This window comes from Colobus angolensis, unplaced genomic scaffold, assembly GCF_000951035.1.
Source record: "Colobus angolensis palliatus isolate OR3802 unplaced genomic scaffold, Cang.pa_1.0 Scaffold124, whole genome shotgun sequence".
Classification (NCBI taxonomy): domain Eukaryota; kingdom Metazoa; phylum Chordata; class Mammalia; order Primates; family Cercopithecidae; genus Colobus; species Colobus angolensis.
In genome coordinates this window covers 1,416,293-1,444,088 of record NW_012113586.1, presented here as the reverse complement: position 1 = coordinate 1,444,088, position 27,796 = coordinate 1,416,293, and the positions used below count along the sequence as shown (strand labels likewise).

The 27,796-nt window shown below is 38.3% G+C and overlaps 1 protein-coding gene across 3 annotated transcripts in view; it reads right to left on the bottom strand.

Moving 5' to 3' along the window:
* Nucleotides 1-329: 329 nt before the first annotated feature.
* WARS2 (tryptophanyl tRNA synthetase 2, mitochondrial) overlaps nt 330-27,796 on the bottom strand; it is a 123,791-nt gene continuing 96,324 nt past the window's right edge. For 2 of the 3 annotated variants that reach the window (XM_011933055.1, XM_011933056.1), the window contains exons 3-6: nt 14,592-14,672; nt 11,282-11,367; nt 3,199-3,317; nt 330-2,461 (exon numbers count right to left, since the gene is read on the bottom strand). In XM_011933055.1, coding sequence (XP_011788445.1) covers nt 2,013-2,461; nt 3,199-3,317; nt 11,282-11,367; nt 14,592-14,672 — 735 coding nt within the window. In that variant the 3' untranslated portion in view covers nt 330-2,012. Of the gene's footprint in view, nt 2,491-3,198; nt 3,318-11,281; nt 11,368-14,591; nt 14,673-27,796 lie in introns of all 3 variants that reach the window. The other variant, XM_011933058.1, reaches the window with a different exon arrangement.

The window sequence follows — 27,796 nt, the reverse complement described above, 5'->3', positions numbered from 1 at the left end:
CAACAAAAAAAAACAGGTTGCAAACAAGTCCACCCTCACCAATGCATAGACTTTGGTCCCTGGAAGTTATCACAAGTTATTTTTCTCCTCTGAGATTCTTTCCATAGTGCCTTAGTTTTTTGGAGGAAAGGTATTGCAAGGGGGTAAAAAACCACACAAACAGATGGATAATTGGCTTGATAGATCTACCTTTAGTTTTGTCATTTTCCAGTATTCATAATCCTTTCAAAGTTTCCTTTAAAGAGGAAAAAAAGAGACCTGTAAGAAATAGCTCAAAGAGGTTCTAGGATTTATAGACATCCCATTCCAATATAAGATACAAAAGGCAAATAGATATACCTTTAATTTTGTCATTTTCCAGTATTCATAATCCTTTCAAAGTTTCCTTTAAAGGGGGAAAAAAGAGGCTAGTAAGAAATATGCTCAAAGAGGTTCTAGGATTTATAGACATCCCATTCCAATATAAGATACAAAAGGCAAAATGTTTCCTTTTCCCATGATCCAGGCTAGCTCCAAGAATCCTAAAAAGGATCTTTTAATTCGGATTCTGAGATGTAGTGTTTTGTGGATTTACATGTGTTCTGGCACGAGGACCACTCTACTTCCTTAAGAAACATTAGCAAAAATGCTTTGCTCAACAACCTAGTTATGTATGTACAAATGGTGATCATGGTCCTTACTGACAAAAAACTTATAAGCAATTTCTGTTACAAAATTGATCTTGCTAACAGGTCTTGGTGTATAAGTCAGGATTATCATTTTCATTTTCAGGTGTCAGAAATAGAAGTGCAGAAAAGCTAGGTTTTAGGGTGACATTACTTAACTGAGGTAGAGGCAAGATGAGAAGCTGTCAGTCATTGGGAATATCTGATTTGTCAGTCTTCACTGCTGTTGTAGACTGGCAGAACCTATTTCAAAGTGTTTCTGCAATAAGCATAGAGGAGAGAACTTGGGACATGGGGATTGTGGTGGGGAAATGTGACCACGGTTGTCTGAACCCAGATTTTAAGTTTACATCTATTGGCTGAATTGATGATATAAACATCATCAGTTGTTCCAATACCCACCTTCAAAATCAGAATGTTTAGAGTCTAAAAAATGCTACCTTTCAGCATTTTTGTTTTGGTACTGATGAAACAAGCACTATTCTTAAGAATAAGGGGTAAGGGTTTTACTCTCAGATTCGCTTCTCTTATGGAGTGATACCGTACAAGCTAATTGGATTCTCTCAGCCTCACTTTCCTCATGTGTAAAATGACAATAATTCTCCTAATTCATAGGGGGTTGGTGAGACTAAACTGAAATGAATGCAATAAAGTACTTACTAAGAATATAATTCAGGGACTTGGGCTCTTGTACAATAAGTAAATCAAGTCAAAATAATGCAACCTCCTTAGAAGATCATATCCCATATCTCTGAATTAAAAAACAAATTATTGCTGGAACAGTTGGTGTCATCTCTTGGAAAACAAGTTAATCAACTTAAATATATTAAATCAGACACCATCTCAGTGACAAACAAACTATAAGAATGGACTTGTTTTTATGAGATCTGAATACAAATTAGCATCTGATCAAATGGCATCTCAAGGATTAAACATCTAAGACCTCTATAAATTGCTTTGTAAAAGGGTTGAAGTAGATAAAGTGTGCATCTGTTACACTAAGCACTCCAGAAAGAAGCACAAATGACACTCCATTTCCCAAATTACTCCTTACCTCAATCACATTTGTGTAGGCCAAGGAGTGTGCCTCAATAATTGGGGATTCAGACAGCTATGCCTTCTTTATTTATTTATTTTTGTTGTTGTTCACAGTATTTTGTTGAAGGGGTTTAGAACACTGTCGTATTTCAAAGCTACAAAGCAATATTCATCAAATAAAGCCAATAATCAGCTATACCAAATTAAATGTCCCAAAACTATAACTTTTTCTTGTGAGGAAAGCTGCCTCACAAGAAAAATGCATGGAGTGCAAGGCACAAAAGCCTTGCTGTGATTCGTTAAAACTTCCTATAGAAAACCCACCAATTTCTTCACCTCCTGGCACACAGGGTATGCTAATTCTTTGGCTTTTGCTGATCCAATTTGTAAAACCTTTTCTAAATGGTCCTTGTCCAGCTTCAGTTTTTCAATTTCATGCTTAATTGGGGCAAACTTCTCAATCACAGCATCTGCCACGGCCAGCTTATAGTGAGCAGTGTCCATGCCCGCGCTGAGGCGCACCACTTCCTCCACAGAGAGCCCGGTCACTGCAGCGTGCACTGCCACCATGTTGGACACGCCAGCACGGCCAGCTGGGTCATAGGTGACCTCCGAGGTGAAGTCCGTCACAGCCTTGCGGAATTTCTGCACTATCTCCTCTGGGCTGTCTGTTATTCGGATGGTGGCCAATTTGTCAGGGTCTGATTTCGACATTTTGGCAGAAGGATCACGGAGGGATTTTACCTTCTTCATGGATGCTAGGTTAAAAACACCAACACACACATACCCAAAACAAAAACAAAACAAACAAATCACCAAGATGTATATACAGACAGTTCCCAACTTGCAATGGTTTGAATTATGATTTTTCAACTTTACAGTGGTATAAAAGTGATATCCATTCAGTAGAAACTGTACTTGAAATACCCACACAACCATTTTGTTTTTCACTTTCAGTATAGTATTCAATAAATTACATGAGATATTCAATATTTTGTTGTAAAATACGCTTTGTGTTAGATGATTCTGCCCAATTATAGACGAATGTAAGTGTTTTGAGCACGCTGAAGGTGGCCACGCTAAGCTGTGATGTTCAGTAGGTTAGGTGGGTTAAATGCATTTTTGATTAACAGTGTTTTCAACTTACAATGGCTTTATCAGGATGTAACCCAATTATAAGTCAAGAAGCATCTGTTTATACTTTGTAAATTATGTACTACTTTATAAATGTTATTATTTTAAATTTTTTGTCTCTTCCATACTTTTAAAATATTTTTAGTTATCCTTTCCAATAACCCAACATCTTTTTCAGTAATCCAATGTGGTCTACTTACTAGTCTTACACTAGAGAAAACAATGAGAACTCTAGTTACAGATCCTGAATCCTGTCTACAAGAAAGCTGAGGTTAGTCCCAAGAAAGTTCCAAGCCTGTCTATTGTCCAATCCTCTCTTTAGAATATACCTTGATGTAACAATTATAAGTTTGTTACTTACTTAGAATGGACTTGGGCACTGGAAAGAACTCCCCGTACTTCTTGTTGAAACCTTCTGCTAGGTCCTGAACTAATTCCATGTGCTGGACTTGATCCTCCCCAACAGGAACGTGTGTGGACCTTTAATAAAAGACAGACAGAAAAACACAGCAAGGCTCTTTCTTAAAGACAGAAATGATATTGCAAGCAGCTGCATTTCCTGTGAATATTTCACTGTTGGTATTCAACAAATGTTCCCCAACTATAGAGGGAATGTTTAGACCTAAGTCTTTATCTATGGATCAGACAAAAGCCAAAGAGATGTTTCTCTACTCTAGTTGTGTTTTTTCCATAGCAGAGGAATACAGCCATCAACACCAGAATAACAGGATCTTGCTGGGAGGGAGGAATGGGATTTTAAATAGCATATGCTCTTGGCACAATTGCGTTTTAAAACTACTCCTCATTCCCTCACCCAGTCAGCACATATTATCCCAGGCCTGACCAGATGCTTTTTACCTCAGAACTGCAGCTCACACTTGAAAGACACCCCACCCCACTCTTCAAATCAAAGGCGGCAGAAAGTTCTTCAGGCAAGAGTTTTTCCTCCCTGTCACATAGGGAGTAATTCAATATTCTTTTGCAGTAAGCTTCATTTTCAAGTACACTGCAATCACAGGACAATTAATATGTTGCAGAGAACTTAAAATCTACAAGTACAGTGTAGATGGCTATCACAAAGCAAGTTGGAGAAAACATGAAGTACATTGACATTTATGTAAATTTTACAAGTGCATATGGAAACATATCTGTAGTAATAAGCATAAAAACATACTGGAAGCTCCTCCCCAAATTTGTGATTGTAGCTGCTTCTAGAGAAGGTGGGAAGGAAATAGATCTGAAGAAAAGAACAAAGGAGACTTGAATTTTATCTGTAATATTTCATTTTATTAAGAAATGAAGATGTGAAACCAAAAATATCAGAATATAGGGAATGACTTTATCATGACTTTAATCCCATATGTAAAGTTTGCAGTGTCAGATCATGACATAGTACATCAAATAAGGGAAGAATGAACTATTATAGAGAAGTCTTCTTGAGGAAAATTTTATACTGAAGTCTTATGGAGGGATAAAAAACAGGCGATTTTATATATGTAATATATGGCTGGGAGTTTAGACTTGATAATACAAGTAATACAGTGCTCTGAGGTTTTTTTAATCAAAGAAACAATATTGCTCCTGTGAAAAAAGTAGCGAGACATCATAGGCAAGTTTCTTACCCTTTCTAAGCCTTCATTTCCTCTGTAAAGTGAGGGTCATGATGGAGCTTACCTCATATGGCTCTTTCATGGATTACAAGTATACTACTTGATAGTAATTAGCTCTATAAATGGTTGCTATTGATATACTACATATACATCTCTATATATACATTCATTAATATCTGACATGATGAAGGACAAAATGGTAAAATAAAGATACTATAAAGAACCCTGATGAGGGGTACACTGACTTTTTTCACATCGGATCATTTTCCTTTTTCAGAGCTGACATACCACAAATAAGAATGCATAATCCCAGGGATAGTCACAGACCTGGGCAGTGATCCTGATATGCGTAGAAACCTTACTTGAAACTGACAGTTCACATATTTGATCAGGTAATCCCAAAATATAAATCGCACGTTACAGGAATTCTGAGAGTTCTTTTAATTTAAGGAAAACAAGAACAGAACAATCAATGGAAAGACAAAATGTAAGGACCATGACAGCAGTCCCAGAAGGGGTTTCTCTTCTTCTAAGGCCAATAAGTGAATGTTGACCAGGTACAGTGGCCCATGCTTGTAATCCCAGCACTTTGGGAGGCCGAGGTGGGAAAGTCACCTGAGGTCGGGAGTTCGAGACCAGCCTGACCAACATGGTGAAACCCTGTCTCTGTTAAAAACACGTAATTAGCCGGGGGTGGTGGTGCATGCCTGTAATCCCAGCTACTCTGGAGGCTGAGGCAGGAAAATCGCTTGAATCCGGGAGGCGGAGGTTGCAGGGAACTGAGATTGTACCATTGCACTCCAGCCTGGGCAACAAGCGTGAAACTCCATCTCAATAAATAAATAAATAAATAAAAAGTTAAAAAAAAAAAAAAGTGAAAGTGGGAAATTCTACAGAATAACTGTTAGGGCCATAGTCATTGCTGTCTTCCATACAGCCTGGAGTAGAAAGCCGCTGGATCAGTGAGTAGCAAAAACAAAAATATTCCTTTTTATGTTTTTGTAAGCACTCATAGTCCTACATGATACTCCTTTCTGGGATGTACATGCAGAGACCCCACCTTTGTAACTTTCTCTTCTTTGAGTGGACTTTGCTACATCTGTCTTGTAATTGTAGTTAAGCTGACATGCAGAGGTCACCTGGACACCCCCAAGCCAAATTAGCCAACAGAGCAGGTTAAAAAACAATTACAGTAGCCCACAGGAAATTGCAATGGACTGCAACTAACACAGAAAAAACAATTACCATAATCAATACACTTAAAGCACATCAAAATGAATATTTCCACATGTCAAAATGGTTCCAGATTCACAAAGCAACCAAACTAAACAGAAAACACATTTAGTTTTCATAATGACTCTGCATGCATCTTTGCCTGATGTCGGTTCCTTGCCTCTTTTCTAACAATTCTGTGGGGGGGGGGGTGGCTTTTTTTTAAAGAAAAGGATTTAAAAAATTTTAATCTTTTTCACCTGCCCCTATTGCTCCACTTGGCTTTTTCATCTGATTTTAGTGTGTTTCTCGCCTTCTCTCCCTGTGCTCCTGCTGCTTCTTTCACCTCCTATAATTTATCTTGGCCTTTACTTCTCACCTAGTGAGTTTACACTTTACATTAATTCATCTTGTCTTTGATCCTACTCACTTATGTGCCTTATTCTCCTCATATTTTCAGCCTTTCCCCTCAGTCTTCCTTTCACTTCAAATAATTTAGTGCTGTTCTTTAAAAATTTATATCCTGCATAATGATATCCATATTAATGTGTCTTCTCTTTTTTCTATTTTCCTTTCTTTTTAAGTTACTGACTGTGCTTTCTTAGACACAACATAAAACAAAAGCCTTTCATAATTTTGATTGTTATAACTTCTGTCACATAATAAGGCCTCTGATCTCCTCCTTTGGTGACTAAACTATTTTTCTTTTGCTTAGTTCCTTTTTGCATCTATGATTACTTAAGATCACCCCACCCTTCCGGCAGAATTAGTGTCCAGATGAATAATCATTGCCTACATATATCTGCTAACAGAGATTTGTTGTCTTATTATTTCTTTTTCTACTTTTTTTGGCTGTGTTTGTAACTTTTCAGTGCTGCTGCCTTTGACCAGCCCAGCTGGGACAAGAGTTTGGTGGTGTTTTCTTGTCATAAAGGATTCATTCCTCATCACTAGTTGCTTGTTGGATATGCAATAATGACTCTCTAATTCAGCAATTACTTAGTGAAGACCCACGATGTGAAAGACCTGGTGCTGGGTACTGTGAAATATACAATGAAGGGTTTACTTTCTAAAGATTTAAGACCTCCAGGAGGAGAGATAATACCCAAGGAAGCTCTGAATTCTTCTGGGGAGTCCTCCTTCAGCATCCCCTACCTCAGTGAATGGCAATGCTATCAATCCAGTTGGGTAAGTCAGAAACATTGGGTCATCCCTGACACCTCCCTCTCATACACATCTAGTCCTATCCATTTTACCTCCTAAATGTTTCTTATATTTGTCTACTTTTCTTCATCGTCACTGTCACCATCATGGCCCACATTAGACTATGAAATAGCCTCTAAACAGATTGCCCCAGATATTCTTATCTTCCTAAAATTCATTCTGTTTTTTAATCAATTCTCTTTTAAAAGTATGAGTCATATCAAATTCGCTGTATCCTTGCAATGTACAAATAGCTTCCTGTTGCTCTTTGGAGAGCACACTGGATTATCTGTTGACACCTCAGCACCATTCTCTCCCTTCTACGCTACCTCTTGATTTTCAGGGGCTGGCAGCCTGGAAACTACATTTCTCAGACTGCCTTTCAGTAGGGTTCTGGTTTGGTATAGGCCTTTGCCTAACAGAAGTAAAGCGGAAAGAGAAAGATAAAAAATTGTTGCTTAGGTAGGGTGGGTGAATACGTGCCTATGAGCAGACTGCAGAAATGAGCAGCAGGTTCCTAAATCTCAGAAAAATCCAGGCTCGACTGGCCTCACAAAGAATGAAGCACTTCAAGAACTGGAAGTCTCCAAAACAGCTACAGGAACTCTAGCATTCTTAGAAAAAGCTCTCAAATGCTGTTCTATGACAGTCTCAAAAAAAGAGAAATAATAATAATAATAAGCTCTCAAAAAGCTTATTTTCGGTGGTCCTCAATGGCAGTAGCCTGATTCTTAGACATTATGATGACACCTCTTCTCTGACTCTACCAGCCTGAAGTTTCCGAGCAATCATTTTGTTCTCTATACTTTCTGGGTTTTGGTTTGGTTTGGTTTCTGCCTGCAGTTTCTTGAGGACTCTGTTGTCTCATTTCTCTATATCATTTTTGTGTTCATTTGCAGTCTTTTTTTTTTTTTTTTTGAGATAGAGCCTCGGTCCATCACCCAGGCTAGAGTGCAGTGGTGTGCTCTCGGCTCACTGTGGCCTCCTCCTCCTGGGTTCACGCCATTCTCCTGCCTCAGCCTCCCGAGTAGCTGGGACTACAGGCACACACCACCATGCCCAGCTAATATTTTGTATTTTAAACGGAGACAAGGTTTCACCATTTTGGCCAGGCTGGTCTGGAACTCCTGCGCTCAGGTGATCTGCCTGGCAGGGCCTCCCAAAGTGCTGGGATTACAGGCATGAGCCACTGCACCCAGCCAGTTTCCAGTCTTCTTATCCTCTTCCCAAATTTTTCAAATTCTTGAGAAAGATAATCTAATTTGCCCAGATACTCACTTTCATCTCTATCTTAACGAACTTAGTGGAATCTCTCTGAAACTTCATTTCCTCATCTGTAAAGTGGGGATAATACCATCCACTTATTTTATAGCCCTATTGTGAGAACTGAACAGATAATGAGTGTGTAGCAGTTAGTAGATGACTAGCAAATAATGCTCAACACATGTAAAGTCCTTCCTTTCTTTTCCCTCAAGGCCATGTATAGTGCCTCTTCCCGGATCAGTGACATTGTAGGTACTTAGCAACTATTTGTTGTTTATTAATAAAAATTATATGTGTGTGCTTTTATGTGTGTGTGTGTATGCATATATATACACACATATATATAAAAAACACATATACATACACACAGAGAGAGAAAGAGAGAGAGACATATACAGAGAGAAAGAGGAGAAAGAAATATTTACTTAATATATAGCCAGCTATTTGAAATTAGGCATTTGGAAAAATAATACAGATGCAGAATAGAAACTATGAATACTTGCTATTTTTGAGCATTGGAATATTTTGTCTGTATTCAAATTTCTTGTGCTTATCATACTCTCAAGTTAAAGATGGTCTCAGCTGTCCATTCCTGGGTTCCTTACCAAGTTCTGCCAAAACATTTACATAAATCTTTTATAAACTTATCTGAATGACTCCTCTTCCATTCCTTTCTATTATGTTTGTTCTCTGACCCACCATGCCACTCATTCTGATGATGATTTTGATAAAAGGAAACACTAATATTTGGTTTGCATCAAAATTTTATGAAGAAGTTACATGTAGATTTGCTGGTAGGGAAAAAAACACAGATGTTTTATCCACCCTTCAATCTACAATCCTACCTATCTACATTTATAATACAAATATTCAGAGACATTCTGGCAATGATCTTTTTCAAAATCCAGAAATGTCTGGAACAAAGCAAAATAAAAACAAATAAAAATACCCTCAAGTGCTTCATCTCTGTTATAGGGAAAATAATGATATAGCCTAAAAATCAAACCTGAGTTTGAGTCCTGACTCTTCTACTTATTATCGAGCAATTAGGAGCTTCTAAACTTGAGAAGAAACATAATGAGACAAATACAAAATGTACAGTAGCAGAAAAAGTGCTGTAGACCCATAGTCTTGCCCAGATGTTCCAAAGTCAACTAACTGGCTACACAACTTCAGGCAAGTTGTTAAACCACATTGGGCTGCACTTGTAAAGCAACGGAATTAAAGAAGAGGCTCCTTAAAGTTCCTTTCCATCCTTCGCTTCACGGTATCATTAAGAGTGCAGTCATTCTTGTTAAAGTTTACGCTTTTCCATAGCCCTAAGCTCAGAGGACTCTCCCATTACAGCTCTTCAACTGTTAAGGAAACCTACTATGCTCATGTGTTTTCTTATTCTAGTGCTGACAATTTTCAGCTTTTGTTTTTTGTTTTTGTTTCTGGAGCCAAGGTTTCACTATTTTGCCCCGGCTGGGCTCAAGTGATCCTCCCGCCTCAGCCTTCCAAGTAGTTGGAACTTCAGGCATGCAACACCATGCCTGGCTAGCCTTTGGTTCTATAAAGAAGTAGGTCTTGAAACAAAATTAGACAACATTGTAATCATCAAAGACATAGTCATCATTAGTCATAACCAAGTAACAGCTCCTAGTCACAGTACTGCCTGGCCTATATTTCATTTTAATCCTCTAATAATCCTGTGCTTAATAATTATTCCCATTTGACAGGTGAGAAAATCAAGTTTCTTCACAGAACCTTTTCAAGCAAATATCCTACCTCTCTAGAAAATGTATTATTAAGACTTTCATTATACTTTCATTTGTTACTTATTGGAGAATATTGTTCTAGCCTTTTAAATAAGTCAAAAGCTACTAATTACAAATAATAAATGTTATCAAGAGTCCAGCATACAAGTTAATACAACAAACAGACAAATAATCCTTGCAAGTTTTCATCAGAATTGAAGATAGGCTGCATGTACTCATGGACAGTCCCTGTTTGTAGAGCTAAGCAGCTGCCCTTTTAGCTGTTTCCATCATAATTGCACAAGGGCTCTGGAGTCATGCCACGAGGTACACAGATACTGTCGTCTTCATGCTGTTATCAGACTTCCATGCAAAGAACTGTAGTTCACAGCTTTAGGGGTAAGGGATGCAAAAACACTGGTGTGAAGTGTCTTCTTTTCCCAGAAGCTTTCACAGTAGCATGGCCCTAAGTGCATGCCAGTTGGGAGGCTTTATCTCTAGAAGGCCAAATAGGGGTCAAAGGAGGCTGATAAGGGGTTAGCATGGAAGAATTGAGAAGGGGATGAAATCAGAAGCCCTGGCCAGTAGTACAGCAAGTGCAGGGATCAGCATCCTCAGGTGTGTATTTTTTTAGGACGTTAAGTGGCAGCAGTAGCTGACTGGATGGATTATGGGTCCAGGAAAAGTACAAGTACCCTATATCATATTTTAAAAACTCGCTCTCAACCTGTAGGTCTAATACAGTGGCTATTTAAATTTAATTAAAATTAAATAGAATGTAAAGTTCAGTTCCTCTGTGGCACTATTCAGGTGCTCAACAGCCACACATGTGGCTACTGGCTACAGGATCTAGCATAGACATAGAACATTTCCATAAACGCAGAGAGTTCTATTGGACAGCACTGCTTTAGAGTCTAGAATATATAAAAAAATCAACATTTAAAATGCTTGAAGTTTAATCATCACTGGGGAAATATATATGGCATACTGGTTATGAGCACAGACTCTGTATCCAGACTTCGTGGACTCAAATCCTGGCTCCAAGCTTTGCTAATTATATGACTTTGGGCATGCTATTAACCACTCTGTCCCTCAATTTCTCCATCTGTAAAACTGGGACAATAAGAGTGCAAATTTTAGAAGGTTGTTGTAAGGGTTGATGTATGTAAAGCACTTACAATGGTTTCCAACACGTTGTAAGTGCTATTTAAATATTAGCTCTTAATATTATTAGTTTCTCATAGAAACACACTTCTATAATGTAGCACCTATTTCTGGGGAATGGATATAAACTGATTCAGATGTCTGACCCTTTCTGCACTTCCCCCTGCCCATGAACCAAGTCTGTATTGAATAGGTTAAAACACTCTCTTGTCACCATGAGTATATACAAGACCAGGGTGAACTTTCTTCTTACTTGTACAACAGAATGTCGGCTGCCTGAAGTACTGGGTATGTGAGCAGACCCCCCGTGCCATCATGCTTCTGCTTGGTAGTCTTTGCCTGTGAGAGGTGAAAAGAGAGGAGAGTTAGAAATCTGAAATGTGACTTGAACCTAATTATACTGCTAAATTAAGAAAATTTTAAAACAAGCAAATTGTGATCTGCAGCCACCTGTAATAACATTATATGTGGGTTTCTTTTTAGCAACTCTAGCCATCTTCTGGCTCACTCGTCTTCATGCTTCAGGCTGAGGCAGGAATAAGGAGAGTGCATTTCACCACTGCCCCTTTAAAGGATCCTGCCCTGCTACTATTTCTTATTTATTTTATTAAAGTAAGGATACAGGCATTTATTGGTTCCAAATCGGATAAATTCCAGATTTCACAGACAAGGTCACAAATTATCATGAAATTAAATCTCTACAAATTAACTTGAGTTAATATCAAAACCCTATTGTTTATATGTGGAAACTTCCCAAAAAGTCTCACAGCATGCTACTGAGAAAACTGGAATGTCCCCTTACAATCACATTTAAATAACAAAAAACAAAAAATCATGGCATCTAAAATAAAACTAAGTGAGAGAAATTTTCATCTAACCAATCCTAATCACCTGTCTTGATCCTTAGGTGATTAAGCATGCTGAAGCAGTGAGGGTCAAGTGACCCAATGAACAGTACAGGTTGTATAGACCAAAACAGTTCCTTAATGGGGAAGTTGATGGAAACACCTGAGATGATATTAGAAACATTTAATAACTGGGTAGCAATAGATGTTGACTATAAACTACTACTGTGTACTCAGTAAACAGGATCCTAATGATGGTAACTCCTCTGCTGCGGCTGCACATTGCTGACATGTCATTTGGTTCTCTGAGTAGAGCTATTTATCAGATGGGAATATTCTGTGCAGTTTCAAGGCCTAAGATACAGCATCTCTTGTAAAATAAATGGATGCTTTGGTATGTAGACAAATCTTACCCATTTAGTTAATGTGAATCATTTCCCTCAAGTCTGATTATTTCCAAATGAACTGGGCAACTGAATTTATAAACTTGTTTTATTCCAGGGACCAAGCTCATGAGCTTACAAATTTGGGGTACCCCTACCAAGGTGCAGACACACTTTTTAAGGCTCAATCTGAAAATACAACAGCTTCTCTCCTTAGTCATCTTAATTTTGGTGTTTCATAATTTAGTTACAAACTTTTCTGAGTATACTTCAAGTGGTTTCTGGCTTATAGCAACCAATGCTCTAGGCCATTCAAAGGAAATTTGAATGTTTGAACATACAATCTCTTCACTACATCCCTTAATTACAAAGTTCATGATAAAGGCTAGTTCACAATTATCACCAGGTAAAGATAATGAAAGTTTAATTTGGAAATGCGCAAATTGAAAAAGAACCCAATTTTTAAAAGTTGCCATCCCATTCAATTTATAGCCTTTTCATATTAGCGTAATGGACCTTGAAATTACAAGGGAGAGGAAAAATGTGGAGAGCATTAATATTTATTGAGTGCCTATTATGTGCTCCAGATGTTTTACATATATGTTACTGATTAATCCTCTAAATAACCCTGACCTCAGCAACCCTCACCCCACCCTTCTGTGCCACTACTCTACCTTTTGCTGTCCCAGTGGAAACCAAGCTAGATGCCCTTATCAGATCCTCCATGGCACTGGAATCCTGCCCTCTGAGCGCTTCTTACACTTTCTTATTATTTATTTAATTGTCTCTTCCCAAACAGATTATAAGCCTCATGAAGGGGGCTACTTCTTATTAACTGCTATTATCTCTAGCACCTAGTATGACATAAGACTCACAGAAGATATCACTAGTATTTAATTAGTATTAATGAAGGAATGACCAGAGAAGACAGTGACACACCTGAGGATAAGACTGGGATTTGAAATTCATGTTTTTCCTACAAACAAGCAATTATATACTAATGGAAAGGTTTTTCTAGAATATCAGCACATGCACTAGTAATGTGCTATCAGGAGATCTTTAGATGCTGTTTTAAAGTGGGAATAGTTCCTGCTAGATTAGTATTCAGTTCCTATAAAAAGGATTTCAACATTACACTTAATGGTAGAATATTATGGGGAAAGTATTGCCTGAAACCAAAATATGGCAGATAACATTATGAAACTTTGTTTCTAATTTGTGGCAAATAATAATGTGGCAGCATCACCAGTTCCGTCTTTTGTATTAAGTGTCTTAGTCCACTCAGGCTATTATAACAAAATACCCAACTAGGTGGCTTATAAACAACAGAAATTTACTTCTCATAGTTCTGGAGGCTGGGAAGTCCAAGATTAAGGCAAAGTCAATGTCTGGTGAGGAACCTTGTTCATGGACAGTGACTTCTAGCTCTGTTCACAGATCATGGCAGGAGCAAGCGGTCTCTCTAGGGCCACTTTAACAAGAGCACTAATCTCACTCATGAGGGTACCACCCTCATGATTTAATCACCTTACTAAGGCCCTATCTCCTAATACCATCATCTTGGGAGTCAGGTTTCAAAATATAAATTTTGGGGGGACACATTCAGACCATAGCATTTAGGAACTGTCACTTTAAAGCTTTGTCTTTTTCTTTCTGTAGCATGTGTGAAGGCTTCTAAAGACCAGCTTTTGAGGAAACCAATGGCCCTGAAAATATGCTCAAAAGAAGCTTGAAATTGAAATTAGTGTTGACATAGTTGGGGGCTACCTACCCTGGGGTTATCCAATTGCAAAAATAAATGGAAGTAAAGTACTATGAATTATTCAATTTATCTTTCTTGGTTGAACGTCTTAGAAAAAGTATAGCCCTAATTATTCTGTGGGTTTGAACTGTTGCCTGGACTCAACTTGTTTAACTGTTAAATATAATATGTTGTCTCTTCTCTCCACAATAAAAACATTCTTTCCTTACTGCCAGTTAATTCCAGTGGAAATGGGAGGCAACTTCAGGGTCCAGTAATCAAGAATCTGTGATTGTTTATTAACTACGTGGTTGTTCAAAGTCATTACCAAGTCTATCCAAAGGTAACGCTGATTCAACTGTACACAGATAAAAACGATTAACATCATTTTTAAGTCAGGAGGAATCTTGGAAAATCCTTTTATTTTCCTTTCAATACCCTGAAGCAGGGAGGTTAAAGATGATGTTCCAACCATTAGTGAGTAGCAGACCAGGGAGGAGAGTAAACTCAGGATTCCCAGAACCTAACATAAAAATAAACAGGAAGGGAAAAATAGCTTATTGTCTGTTTATTAGTCAGATTACTGGCATTTACCTTCCACTGATGTAAATGTTGTAATCGAGGTAGTCTGACCATGCAGGAAAGGATCCAACTTAACTGTGTGTGTTCAGACACCTGAAAAATTAAAATAGGACATTAGTAAAGGTGGCCAGTGTTTTCTTGCATATAAGAACTAAATAGTAAGTATTACCCTAAATGTCTGAAAATACCCCAAATCAAGGTTATTATAAGAAAAGGTGAAGGGGGCTTAGTTCTGATTCATGATGGATAGACTCTTCAGTGAAGAAAAAAATCATGCAAGCTAACTGATTTGAGTATTAATCTAGTATTTAAGTCTACTCCACAATACTCCACCAGATTCTGCTTCAACATCTTCAATGAGAAAGTTTCATGATGTCCTGAGGCATCTGTTCTGTCTGTAAAAAGCCAAGCTTATTAAGAAGACTCTCTCTCTCTTTCTCTCTCTATCACACACTCACATACTCACACACACTCACACACTGGTTCCAAACCTCTCTAAATAACTTCTAAATATATCAAAGCAGCTATAGTACTTTACATACAAGTGGTGAAAAAAGGGACTGGACTTAACATTAAAGATCGAATTCTTTAGATCTAGGGTAATTTGAAAATTAGAGATTGCCTTATCATTCCATCACCCCAAAGGCTATTTTTATAGTTTCTAGTTCCTCCTCTTTCTCCTCTTTTTCATCTTTCTCTTCCTCCTTTTCTTTTTTTTTTTAAGAAGTCTAATCGACAAGAAAATATAAACTTTCCCCTTTTTTTTTTTTTTTTGAGATAGAGTCTCACTCTATTGCCCAGGCTGTAGTGCAGTCAGCTCACAGCAACCTCTGCCTCCCGGGTTCAAGCAGTTATCTGCCTCAGCCTCCCAAGTAGCTGGGATTACAGGCACCCATCACCATGCCTGACTTTTTTTTTTTGTCTTTTTAGGCGAGACGGGGTTTCACTATCTTGGCCAGGCTTATCTTGAACTCCTGACCTCGTGATCCACCCACCTTGGCCTCCCAAAGTGCTGGGGTTACAGGCATGAGCCACTGTGCCCAGCCCCAAATTTATTTTTGTTTCAACCAAATTTAATCAAGTTACCAAATCTGATGACCTACAATTTAAGGCCTATGCATCCCGTTTCTGTATTCTGGGGATTACAAGCCCTTCATCAACTGTGGTTTTTTTTTTTTTTTTTAAACGTCCACATGATTTCCTTAAAAACCAGAGACTGTTGCCAACTCTGAAAAGTGGCCCCAAATGTGTTCTTTGTGGGTTTTGCAAAAAGAACATAAAGGAGTGGAGCTGAATCAGCCAGGCCTGTTTTACTAGCAAGGAATCACCATCTGTTGTAAGATAGTTTCTCATTTTTTTCCTCAAGTTATAGAGAGGGAAGAGTTGTTTTTCACGTGTTTGACAAGGAATCACTTTTAAAGTTTTCCAGGTCCCTGGGCTGAATCTGTCATCTTTCTTCCAAGAGGCATTTGGGTTTCATTGAGGGCAGTGACATTGACACACTGTCCATGCAAATTGCTAACTGCTGCTGTAAACAAATAGTTAAACAGTAACTAACCCTGGATGTAGGCAAGAGGACTAGAGTTGCTTCCAGTCACCAAGGAAAATACATTCCCATTAGAAGTAATAAAACAAAAGCTGTTTTTCTGGCATGAAGTAGGAGAGAATCTTTTTTCTTCTTCTTTAAGGAATGAAAACTCAGATAATAACCATGGATATGTGGAAAGAGACAAGATGACGCCTCTTTAACTCTGATTCAAATGCTTAGCTTTGGTGATATGCAAAAAGCTACTACCACGTCTCCATGAAGCTGAGTATTTTCCTTGGAGTAACTTTTTATTTGGACATATGGAATGAAACTTACTTAATATTCTGCAGAGATCTTCCTGGTGTTTCCAAAATAGTGAGCATAAAATTAATTCAAATTATCCTTACACAGAAAAAGTAGGTAAAAGGTCAATGGCAATTAATTTTTCACAATTCATTTTTAATAATGATATAAGAAGAGTAGGATACTTCAGATTTGGTTGTCTTACTTTGTACATATTCATGACAATTGCTTGGAAAGGCTCAGATTTCCATTTGGGGGAAAAAGGGAAAATGGTATCTAAATATAATATTTTATCATTTATGTTGTGAAACCACAAACAAACTAGCTATATAACCTGATTGGCCACAGAAAAACAAAGGCATGGACAATAAAGTCACCTATTGACCATCCACAAACAAGTCAGCAGCACAAACAACAAGAAAGAACTAAGATTTCAGTTCTCTAATTCTAAAAGGTGTATTCTTCAATTGCAGCTGTTTTGCCTATCTTTTTCACAGCTGTAGAACATAACTTGGTACACTGTATGTCTCAGGAAATATTTGTTGAATGTGTTGGCAATAGGAAATGCTGTAAAAAGAATGGGACCATTAGGTTTGGCAACAGACTTGGTGATTGAGCCAAAAGCAGTTTCAGGGGAGTGATTGGGATAAAAGGTAAATTGCAGTGGGCTGATGAGTGAGACTAGAAGGCAAGATATAAAGACAGATACGCAATAAGGATTGCAAAGTAGTTAAGAGTTCTGTCTTTGGAGTGAGGTTGCCTGGATCTGAATGCAAGTTCTGCCACGTAGTTGCTGAGTGACTCTGTGTGAGTGATTTAATCTCTTTGCGTCTCAGTTTTCTCCTCTAGAAGATGAGGTTAACAATAATATCCACCTGATAGTATGTAAACAGAACCTAGCACATAGTAACCACTCAATAAATGGTGGCTCTTATTATTCTAATTTTTAGAAATACTTCTGTTTTAACTTTTAATTTTAAGATAAGTGTACATTCACATACAGTTGTAAGAAATAATACAGAGTGATCCCATATGCCCTTAACCCACTTTCCCTCAATGGCAACATCATGCATAACTACAGCTTAATATCACAATGATACAGAAGTGGGGAAGGGAAGGTCGTGGTCCCTTTAAATGATACAAAAGAGGGGCAGGGCATGGTCTATGGCTAGGGCTCCACCCCCGGATCTGTGCCCATGGACCTAGATGAGGAGAAACATTTTTGTTTTCCTGCCCAAATGTTGCGTTTTCCAAAACCACCCTGGTCAATCACACCCTCATCCTGTGCCTATAAAAACCCTGAGACCTGGACAGGAGCGATGGCTCATGACTGTAATCCCAACACTTTGGGAGGCCGAGGTGGGCAGATCACCTGATGTCAGGAGTTCACGACCAGCCTGACCAACATGGCGAAACCCTATCTCTACTAAAAATACAAATATTAGCTGGGCATGATGACAGGTGCCTGTAATCCCAGCTACTCGGGAGGCTGAGGCGGGAGAATCGCTTGAATCCGGGAGGCAAAGGCTGCAGTGAGCAGAGATCACGGAGACCATGCCATTGCACTACAGCGTGGACAACAGAGCGAGACTCTGTCTCAAAACAAACAAACAAACAATAAACAAACAAAAAACCCCGAGACCTTAGCAGGCAGTCACACAGGCAGTTGGACGTAAAGGGGAGCAGCACATCAGTGGAGGAACACATGAAACACGGGGGGCTCCACAGGCACCTGCACTTCAGCAGGCCACTGACGGGTGGAACGACATGGAGTTTGTCTGGGGCAGTCGGAGGAGAACCCTGGCTACCCCAGGGAAAGCAGCCCAACTCCAGGGGAAAACCATCTCCCTTCTGGCTCCCCCATCTGCCGAGAGCTACTTCCACTAAAACCCTGCACTCATTCTCCAAGCCCACATGTCATCCAATTCTTCCGCTACACCAAGGAACTCAGGGATACAGAAAGCCCTCTGTCCTTGCAATAAGGCAGGGGTCTAATTGAGCTAACACAAGCCCTTTACAGGTGGCTAAACTAAAAGAGTACCCTGTAATACACGCCCACTGGGGCTTCAGCAATAAACATTCACCCCTAGACACTGCCTTGGGGTCAGAGCCCCACAGCCTGCCCATCTGTATGCTCCTCTAGAGGTGTGAGCAGCAAGGCACTGCAAGCCACTCTAAGCCACTTCCCCTGTCACACATCCTGCGAGGGGGACAAGGGAACCTTTCCTGTTTCAACAACAAGAAAATTCTGAATTTGATGCAATCCCTCCACCCTATTTAGATTTCCCTAGTTTTATATGCACGAATTGTGTGGGGTATGTTTAGTATTATGCACGTTAATCATATGTGTAAGACATTTGTTTTTCAAGGAAGGATTAAGATGGGATAAGTGATAGGAGTTAGAACATAAGCATTTTATTTTGTTTTCTAAATTGGGATAACACACTGTTGATGTACTCAGCAGAGGGAGAGCCACTAAAGATTCAGGAAAGGGGATAATTCAAAGAACATTCCTGAAGGAGGAAAAGGAATGATATCCAACAGAGGTAAAATAATGGATGATGAAATATCTTCCATATCTTCCACTGAAAGGGGAGACGGGGGACGTGAAGACAGATGAGGACATATCCTGTGAGTTCAGAGTGGAGGACAGAAAGTTTTAGAGGAATCCACATCTAACAGGCTCTGTTATCTTGGAAAATAGAAGACAGGGTGATTAGAAATAAATGAGGTAAGAAATATACTCAAGAGAATTTCTGGGTGTGATAAGAAGGAACAAAAAAGGTCTTATGGAATGGAGTTATATGAGACTTGAATTGATATTGTGTGGATATTTTTGTGAATGAAAGAAGACAAGTGATAAATAAATTATACTCTTGGGGAAACTGATATTCTTTACAGTAGCCTAAAATATTCTGCCTAAGTAATAATGGATATTTAAAAGATTTGTAGAAAAAAATTAAATCGGTTGACTGCATTTTAAATTTCCTTTGGTCAGCAAGGACTTTAATAGGATCCAAAAAAGCACTAAACATAAAGCAAAAAATCTTGGTAGATTAAACTACATTAAAATTAAGGACTTTTCCTTATCAAAATTCACCATAGGGTGAATAAGCAAGCCACAGACTGGGAGAAGATACCTGCAATACCTACACAGAATATATTGGTACACAGAATACGTGAAGGACTCCTATGAATTTATAACAAGTAAGTAGATAAACCTATAAAATTAGCCAAAAACAGGGATAAGTAATTCACACAAAATAAGATCGCCAAATGACAAATTAATATATCGGAAAATATTCAGCTTCAGAAATAATCAGAAAATGCAAATTACATGCATTAAATGCAAATTAAAGCCACAATACAATACCAATACAGATTCATCAGAATGATTAAAGTGAAGAACCCAACAGCATCGAGTATGGCAAGGATGTTGAGTAAATGGAACACTTACTCTCACACACTGCTGTAGGAATGTAAATTGTTACACCAACTTTAGAAAACTGACAGTATCCACTAATGCTCAACATTCACATATCCTATGACCTAAGTATTCCATTTTTAGGTATATATCCACAAGAAATGTGGGTATATGTTCCATAAAATATATGTGCAATTTGTAACAACCCCAAATTCTGAACAATCCAAATGTCCACATAAAGTAAAACAGATAAATTGTGGTATATTCATACAATGGAATACACCAATGACAATGAATGAACAATTACATGTATCAACATGAATCAATCTCACAAACATCATATAAAAGAAGACAGACATATACTGAATGAGAGGAGTACATACTGCATAATCCCATTTATATAATCTCTATAAATGGGGTATCTTGAGAGTAAGGGGTAATAGTGATAAGGAAGAAGAATGAGGGGCATTCTGGGTGCTAGTTACACAGGTGTGTTCAGTTTATAAAAACAGATTGATCTGTATACGCTTAGGATTTTGTACTATTCTGTATGTTATACCTAATATAAAGCTTACATTAAAAATTGAAAATGTGAATATAAAGGTTGGAGTCATGAAACAAAACTCAATAGATGTGATTAATATTAGAGTGTACATAGCTGAAGAAAGAATCAGAAAATAGAATGAAAAAAAAATCATTCCACACAGGAGTAGGTAGCCCCCAAATCAACGCTAACTCCAGTTCCTTTCAACATGGTTAAGGGGGAGAACGGGTTCCCGTTATTGAAGAAAGGTAAAGATATCAGAGCTGCCACTGTGTTTGATGAGACCACATCCTTCAACCCGATTCTCACTTAAACCCATTCCTCCACCACTCCACTAAAACTACTCACCACTGTCATCAATGCTAATGGCTAAGGTGAAGTAATCATCTTACTTGACATATTCAGCAGCCCTTGCCACAACTAATTACCTCCTCTACCTTGACACATTTTCTTCTTGGCTCCCCTAGATATTACATTTTGGTATGTTTTCTCCCTATTTCAATAGTTTCTCTTTTCAGTCTCCTTTTGCTGGTTCCTTCTGTTTAACCTGACTTCTTAATTGCTGACACCCAGGTTTCAGTCTTTGTTTCTTCTATTGTTTTTTTATACCCATTCCCTTTGCAATATCATCTCATCTCACTGCTTTAAGTAAAATCTGTATAGCTGATGCCTTCTGAATTTATAACTCCAGTCAGACCTTGCTGATGACCTCCAGACTCATATCCAGCTACCTATTCAGCTTCTCTATCTGGGTATCTAACAGGTTCTCAAGCTCAACACATCCAAAATGTAACTCCTGATCCTCCATCCCAAATCTGCTCTATTCACCGATGTCCCATCTCTGTGGATGGGACAACTTTGCAGTTGCTTAGGCAAAAACCTTGGCATCATTCTTCACTCCTCGTACTCTCTCACACTCTGTATCTAATCCATCAGCAAATCTTGTTGCCTCTACCTTCAACATATATTCAGTCTCACCACTTTTCACCACATCTATTGCTAGCACTCCAGTGTGAGACACCATCAACCCTTCCCCAGAGCACTGTGATAACTTCCTAACTCATCTCCCTGCTTCCACTCTATCTCCTTACAGTCTATTTTTAACATACCGGCCTAAGCGACCCCTCCCCAACATAGATCACATCATTCCTCTACTCAAAATCTTTCATGTACTTTTCATTTTTTCAGAGTAAAAGCCAGAGTCCTCATAAGATGAGGCACAGTCATCTCCTCCGTTTCAACTCTGTAACCACTGTGATTCAAATCCTACTCCTATCTCCTTTGTCCCTCCTTCTCCAGCCATGCTGGCCTTCTGGTGGTGTTCCCAGAAAACACCAAATTACACTCTCACATTAAGGGCTTGCACTGGCTCTTCTCTGATCGGAATTGTCTTCCTTAGATAATCACTGGCTCCCTAGATATTCACTGGCTAACTCCCTCACCTTGTCTTTGCTCTAATATCATCTTACCAAGGGGGCTTACCCAAGCTACACTGATTGAGTCTGTTCCCCTCAATCCCACTCCCAATTCTCCTTAATCTTTTTCCATATCACTTATCACCTTCTAATATAGTTTATGTTTGGCTTATGTATTTATTATTTATTTTATATTACTCCAATAGAACATAAGTAGTATGGTAGCAAAGATTTTTCTCTCACATATTCACTAATATATCATGCTATAGTACCTAGGGCACGGTAAGTACTCAATATTTAGTGAATGTATGCATAAAATTAAACATTAGACATTTATAGAGAAATGTCTAAACATGTGGCATATGTATATAGTTGCATACTGTACAACAAATAAGTGAGCTAGATTTAAATGAATAAACATGAATAGATAACAAAAACATACTAGTGTATGAAAAAAACAAAACTGCAAAAAAGTACTGTACTATTATACCAACTATGAAAAAAATTTTAAACCATACAAACAAAAATACTATACACTGTTCAGCGAATTACACATGAAAGCAAGTATACAAAATGGGCTAGACTGACACCAAATCCAAGATTTTTGTTGCCTGGGAATAGAGGAAAGGGACGCAATCAGGAGGGGTAAAGGGAATAGGAAGGGACAGAATTGAAGGAACTCTCAACTTCATCGATAATGTTTTTAATATAAAAAAGTTGAAACAAATATGACAAAATAATATTCATTTTTGGTATTGGGAATATGGATGTTTTACCATTTTCTGTATTTTGCTTTTTTTTTTTTAACTTTATTTTAGGTTCGGGGCATATGTGCAGGTTTGTTATAGAGGTAAACTCATGTCACAGGGGTTTGTTGTACAGATTATTTTATCACCCAGGCACTAAGCCTAGTACCTATTAGTTATTTTTCTGCCCCTCTCCCTCCTCCCATTCTACACCCTTAAGTAGGCCCCAGTGTCTGTTGTTCCCCTCTATGTGTCCATGTGTTCTCATCATTTAGCTCCCACTTATAAGTGAGAATATATGGTATTTGGTTGTCTGTTCCTGTGTTAGTTTGCTAAGGATAATGGCCTCCAGCTCTATCCATGTTCCTGCAAAGAAAATGATCTTAGTATTTTTCTTTTTTATGGCTGCACAGTAATCCATGGTAAAATGTGGTATATGTACCACATTTTATTTACTCAATCTGCCATTGATGGGCATTTAGGTCGATTCTGTCTTTCTTATTGTGCATAGTGTTGCAATGAATATACGTGTACATGTATCTTTATGGTAGAATGATTCACATTCCTTTGGGTATATATCCAGTAATGGGATTACTGGGTCGAATGGTAGTTCTGTTTTTAGCTCTTTGAGGACTTGCCACACTACTTTCCAAAATGGTTGAACTAATTTATACTCCTGTCAACAGTGTGTAAGTGTTCCCTTTACTACACAACCTGGCCCACATCTGTTATTTTTTGACATTTTAACAATAGCTATTCCGACTGATAAGAGATGGTCTCTCGCAGTAATGTTTTTTTGTTTTTTTCTGAGACAAGGTCTCACTCTGTCACCCAGGCTAGAATGTAGTGGTGCAATTTGCAACCTCCAGCTTCCCAGGCTCAAGCATTCTCCTGCCTCACCCTCCTAAGTAGCTGGGATTACAGACGGATGCCACTACCACCCAGCTAATTTTTGTATTTTTAGTAGAGATGGGGTTTCACCATGTTGGCCAGGCTGGTCTTAAACTCCTGACCTCAAATGATCCACCCGCCTCAGCCTCCCAAAGTGCTGGGATTACAGGTGTGAGCCACTGCACCCGGCCCTCGCTGTATTTTTAAAGTTTTTGAGATGGGCTAATTTTTAATATTTTTTAAATTTCAAAAATATTTAACAGAAAGAGTGCAGGATAGACAGTATGATTCTGAAAGATATATCTGCTAGGTATCAATCAACTGATTCAAGCAATTAGCTGGCTCAGTAAATCCTGGATCAAATCTCTGTGTACCTTAAGATTTTACTTTTTCACATGTAAATGTTATCTTCCTAGGAATTGGGTCCTGTAAGTTTTACTTAGAACACTTGGATGACTATTTAGACTCAGAAATTCTCATTTATTGCTTCCTCTTGGAAACTAGCAATTTATGCTGAGTTATTTTTATTAGACTCTTATTATCCCCATGACAAATCCCCTTAAGAGGAACTTCGGAGTTCTGATTTCAATTAAAGAATCTCTGTATAAGCTCACTCTCTTCAACTGGTCTTCCTCTTCTCAGTACTATGCCAATAAATCTGTCCGTACACATTTGGAGTTCTCTATACTTTTTCTTAGTCTAATACTTCCAAAGTTAAATAAGCAGCTTCTGTCAGGCTGTTCTCGACTTAAAACTCACCTCTATGTAAATTCTATTGCCTATTGTGCTTGCGTGTGTGTTTGCCTGTAACAATATATTCATCAGATTATGCTAGGCTATACAGCGTAACAGACAGCCCCCAAATTTAAGTGGCTTACAGAAATTGTTTTTTCCTCTTTTACATGACATATTGGTACCTATAGATTGGCTCTAATTCTTCTTTATAGATCTTTTCATTTCAGGATCCAAATTGAACAAATAGCCCCTATCTGAACATTCTGTTCTCATGTCAGAAGGAAAAAGGGCAAGAGAGCTACAGCAAACATGCAATGGCTCTTAAAGATTCTTCCTGGACATGGTGTACATCATGCCCACTCACTTTCCACTGGCTAAAGTAAACCACATGGACAAGTCCAACATCAGTGGGGTAGAAAGAGATGCCTCTCCCACAGGAGAAGTCACAAGGCAGTGGGCGAGGACATACAATCCTCCCAAGCAGGAGTCAGCAAACTACTGCTCCCAGGTCAAATCTGGCCTGTGGACTGTTTCTGTTCCACCCATGCGCTAAGAATGGTGTTTGCATTTCATAAGAGTAATCAAATTTTTTTTTAAAAAAAGAAGAGGAAAAATGGAGGAGGAGGAGGAGAAAGAGGAGAGGAAGAAATAGAAAAAGAAGACAGGGAAGAGATAGGAGCAATGGCAGTGGCGACAGAGACTACGTGTTGCCTGCAAAGTCTAACATGTTTACTATCTATCCTTTCACAGAAAGTTTGATAATCTCTGCTCTTAAAAGACATAAAAATGAATAATTGGGAACAATAATAATCTACCACTAGTACATTCCCCAAATTAGCTACCATGACAAAAAATAAGAGAACTGACCTGTAGAGAACTTGATGGCAGACAGTTGATATTTTATCAAACCTATCGTTTCAGTAAGATTTTATTTAAAATTTCTATGTGGATATATTTGATAGCCCCAGGAACTTAGGTCCAACAAAATAATATAGGTTTTTTGAGCTACATCAAAATTTAAAACTTCTCTCCATCAAGAGACCCCATCAACAGAGTAAAAAGGCAACCTATAAAATGGGAGAAAAATGTTTGCAAATCATATGTCTGATAAGCAGTTAACATCCAGATTATACAAAGAACTCTTAAGGCCAGGTGCGGTGGCTCACCCCACTAATGCCAGCACTTGGGAGGCCAAGGCAGGAGGATTGTTTCAGCCCAGGAATTTAAGACTAGCCTAGGCAACACAAGAAGGCCCCATCTCTATCACCGCCCACCAATTTTTTTTTTTTTTAATTAGCTAGGCATAGAGGCATGTACCTGTAGTCCCAGCTACTCAGGAGGCTGAGGCAGAAGGATGGCTTGAGCCTGGGTGGTCAAGACTGCAGTGAGCTATGATAACACCACTGCACTCCAGCCTGAGCAACAGAGAGATATGCCATATCCAATAATAATGATAATTAAATAATATTTAATATTATTAAATAATTTATAATTTATTTAATTATAAATTATTAAAACAATAATTATTAAATTAAAAATTTTAAATAAAGGACTCCTACAAATCAACAGCAAAAATAAAACAGAACATCAACTCGATTGAAAAATGGGCAAAGGATTTGAATAGACATTTCTCCAAAGAACATACACAAATGGCCAATAAACACGTGAAAGAGATGCCCAATCTTACTAATAATTACGGAAATGCAAATCAAAACCATAATGTGATATTACCTCATATCCACTAGGATGACTGATATACACACACACACACACACACACACACATATATATATATATATATAAAGCTCCCAGAAAACAGTGTGGTGACGATATGGAGTAGCACTTGTTACACTGTTGTACACTGTTGTAACTCTTGTAGACTGTTGATTGGAATGTAAAATGGTGCAGCTGCTATGGAAAATAGCACAGCGATCCCTCAGAAAATTAAAAATAGAATTACCATATGATTCAGCAGTTCCATTTCTCATATATATACATAAGAATTGAAAGCAGGGTCTCAAAGAATATTTGTACACTCATGCCCGTAACGGCATCATTCACAATAGCTGAAAGATGGAAGCAGCCCAAATGTCCATTATAAGATGACTAGATAAATGAAATGTGGCATAAACATATGATGTAACATTATTCAGCCTTATAAAGTAAGAAAATTCTGACACACGCTACAATATGAATGAACCTGGAGGACATTATACTAAATGAAATAAGCCAGCCACAAAAAGACCAATATTGTATGATTTATCTGTATGAGGTATACATTTGAGTAGTCAAACTCATAGAAACAAAAGGTAAAGTGGGAGTTGCCAGGAACTGGGTGGGGAAAGAGGGGAATGAGTTATTGTTTAATGGGCATAGAATTTTCAGTTTTGCAAGATGAAAACGTTCTGGAGATTGGTTGTTCAACAATGTGAATATACATTACAGAACTGTATACTTATAAATGGTTAAGATGATAAATTTAATGTGTGTTTTATAAATTTCAAAAATTTTTAAAAAGCTATGTAAAAATATAGATGAAACATATTTCTCAAGTTGGAAAAAATGGCAAATTTCATGTTACGTGAGTTTTGTTTCAATAAATTGTTTTTAAAAGTCAGATGGAAGGGCTGATTTGAGGCAAAAAAGAAAGGTCTGGTTTCAGATACGCTGAACTTGAGACTTTGAAGATATTCACATAGAGATGTCTAGAAGATAGCTGGAAATACAAATCTAGACTTAGAGAGAAACAAAATGGCTAGAAAAAAATCTGAGAGGTGGCCGGGCATGGTGGCTCACGCCTGTAATCCCAGCACTTTGGGAAACCAAGGCAAGTGGATTATTTGAGGTCAGGAGTTCAAGACCAGCCTGGCCAGCATGGCAAAACCCTGTCTCTACTGAAAATACAAAATAGCTAGTCAGGCATGGTGGTACAAAAAGGTTAGCTGGACATGGTGGCGCGCACCTATAGTCCCAGCTACTTGGGAGGCTAAGCACAAGAGTCACTTGAACCCAGGAGGCGGAGGTCATAGTGAATTGAGATCATGCCACTGTACTCCAGCCTCGGCAATAGAGGGAGATTCTGTCCCCCGCCCCCCGCCCCCCAAAATAAAACAGAGAAGAAAAGCAAGAAAGGCAAGAAAGACAGGAAGGGAGGAAGGGAGGAAGGGAGGAATGGAGAAAGGGAGAAAGGGAGAAAGGGAGAGAGGGAGAAAGGGAGAAGAAGAAGGAGGAGGACGAGGCAGGGGAGGGAGGGAGGAAGGAAGAAAGGAAGGAAGAAAGGAAAGAAGGAAGGAAGGAAGGAAAGAAGGAAGGAAGGAAGGAAGGAAGGAAGGAAGGAAGGAAGGAAGGAAGGAAGGAAAATCTGAAAGGAGAAAGAAAATCTGAAAGGAAATAGCCGACAGTTATAGATTGGAGGAGAATTTTGGGGGATTAAAGAAAAGCAGTTGATAATGAAAACAAATGAACTATCAGTATAGGGAACATGATACATCAACAAATCAAATAATTAGTTTATGGAATAAACCTCTGAGCAGGCTGTTTCTTGGTTGCATTGTGAATCCATGATTCAAAGATCAGATGAAAATCTCATACCATAACTTTTTTTTTTTTTTTTTTTTTTTGTAATTTTAGT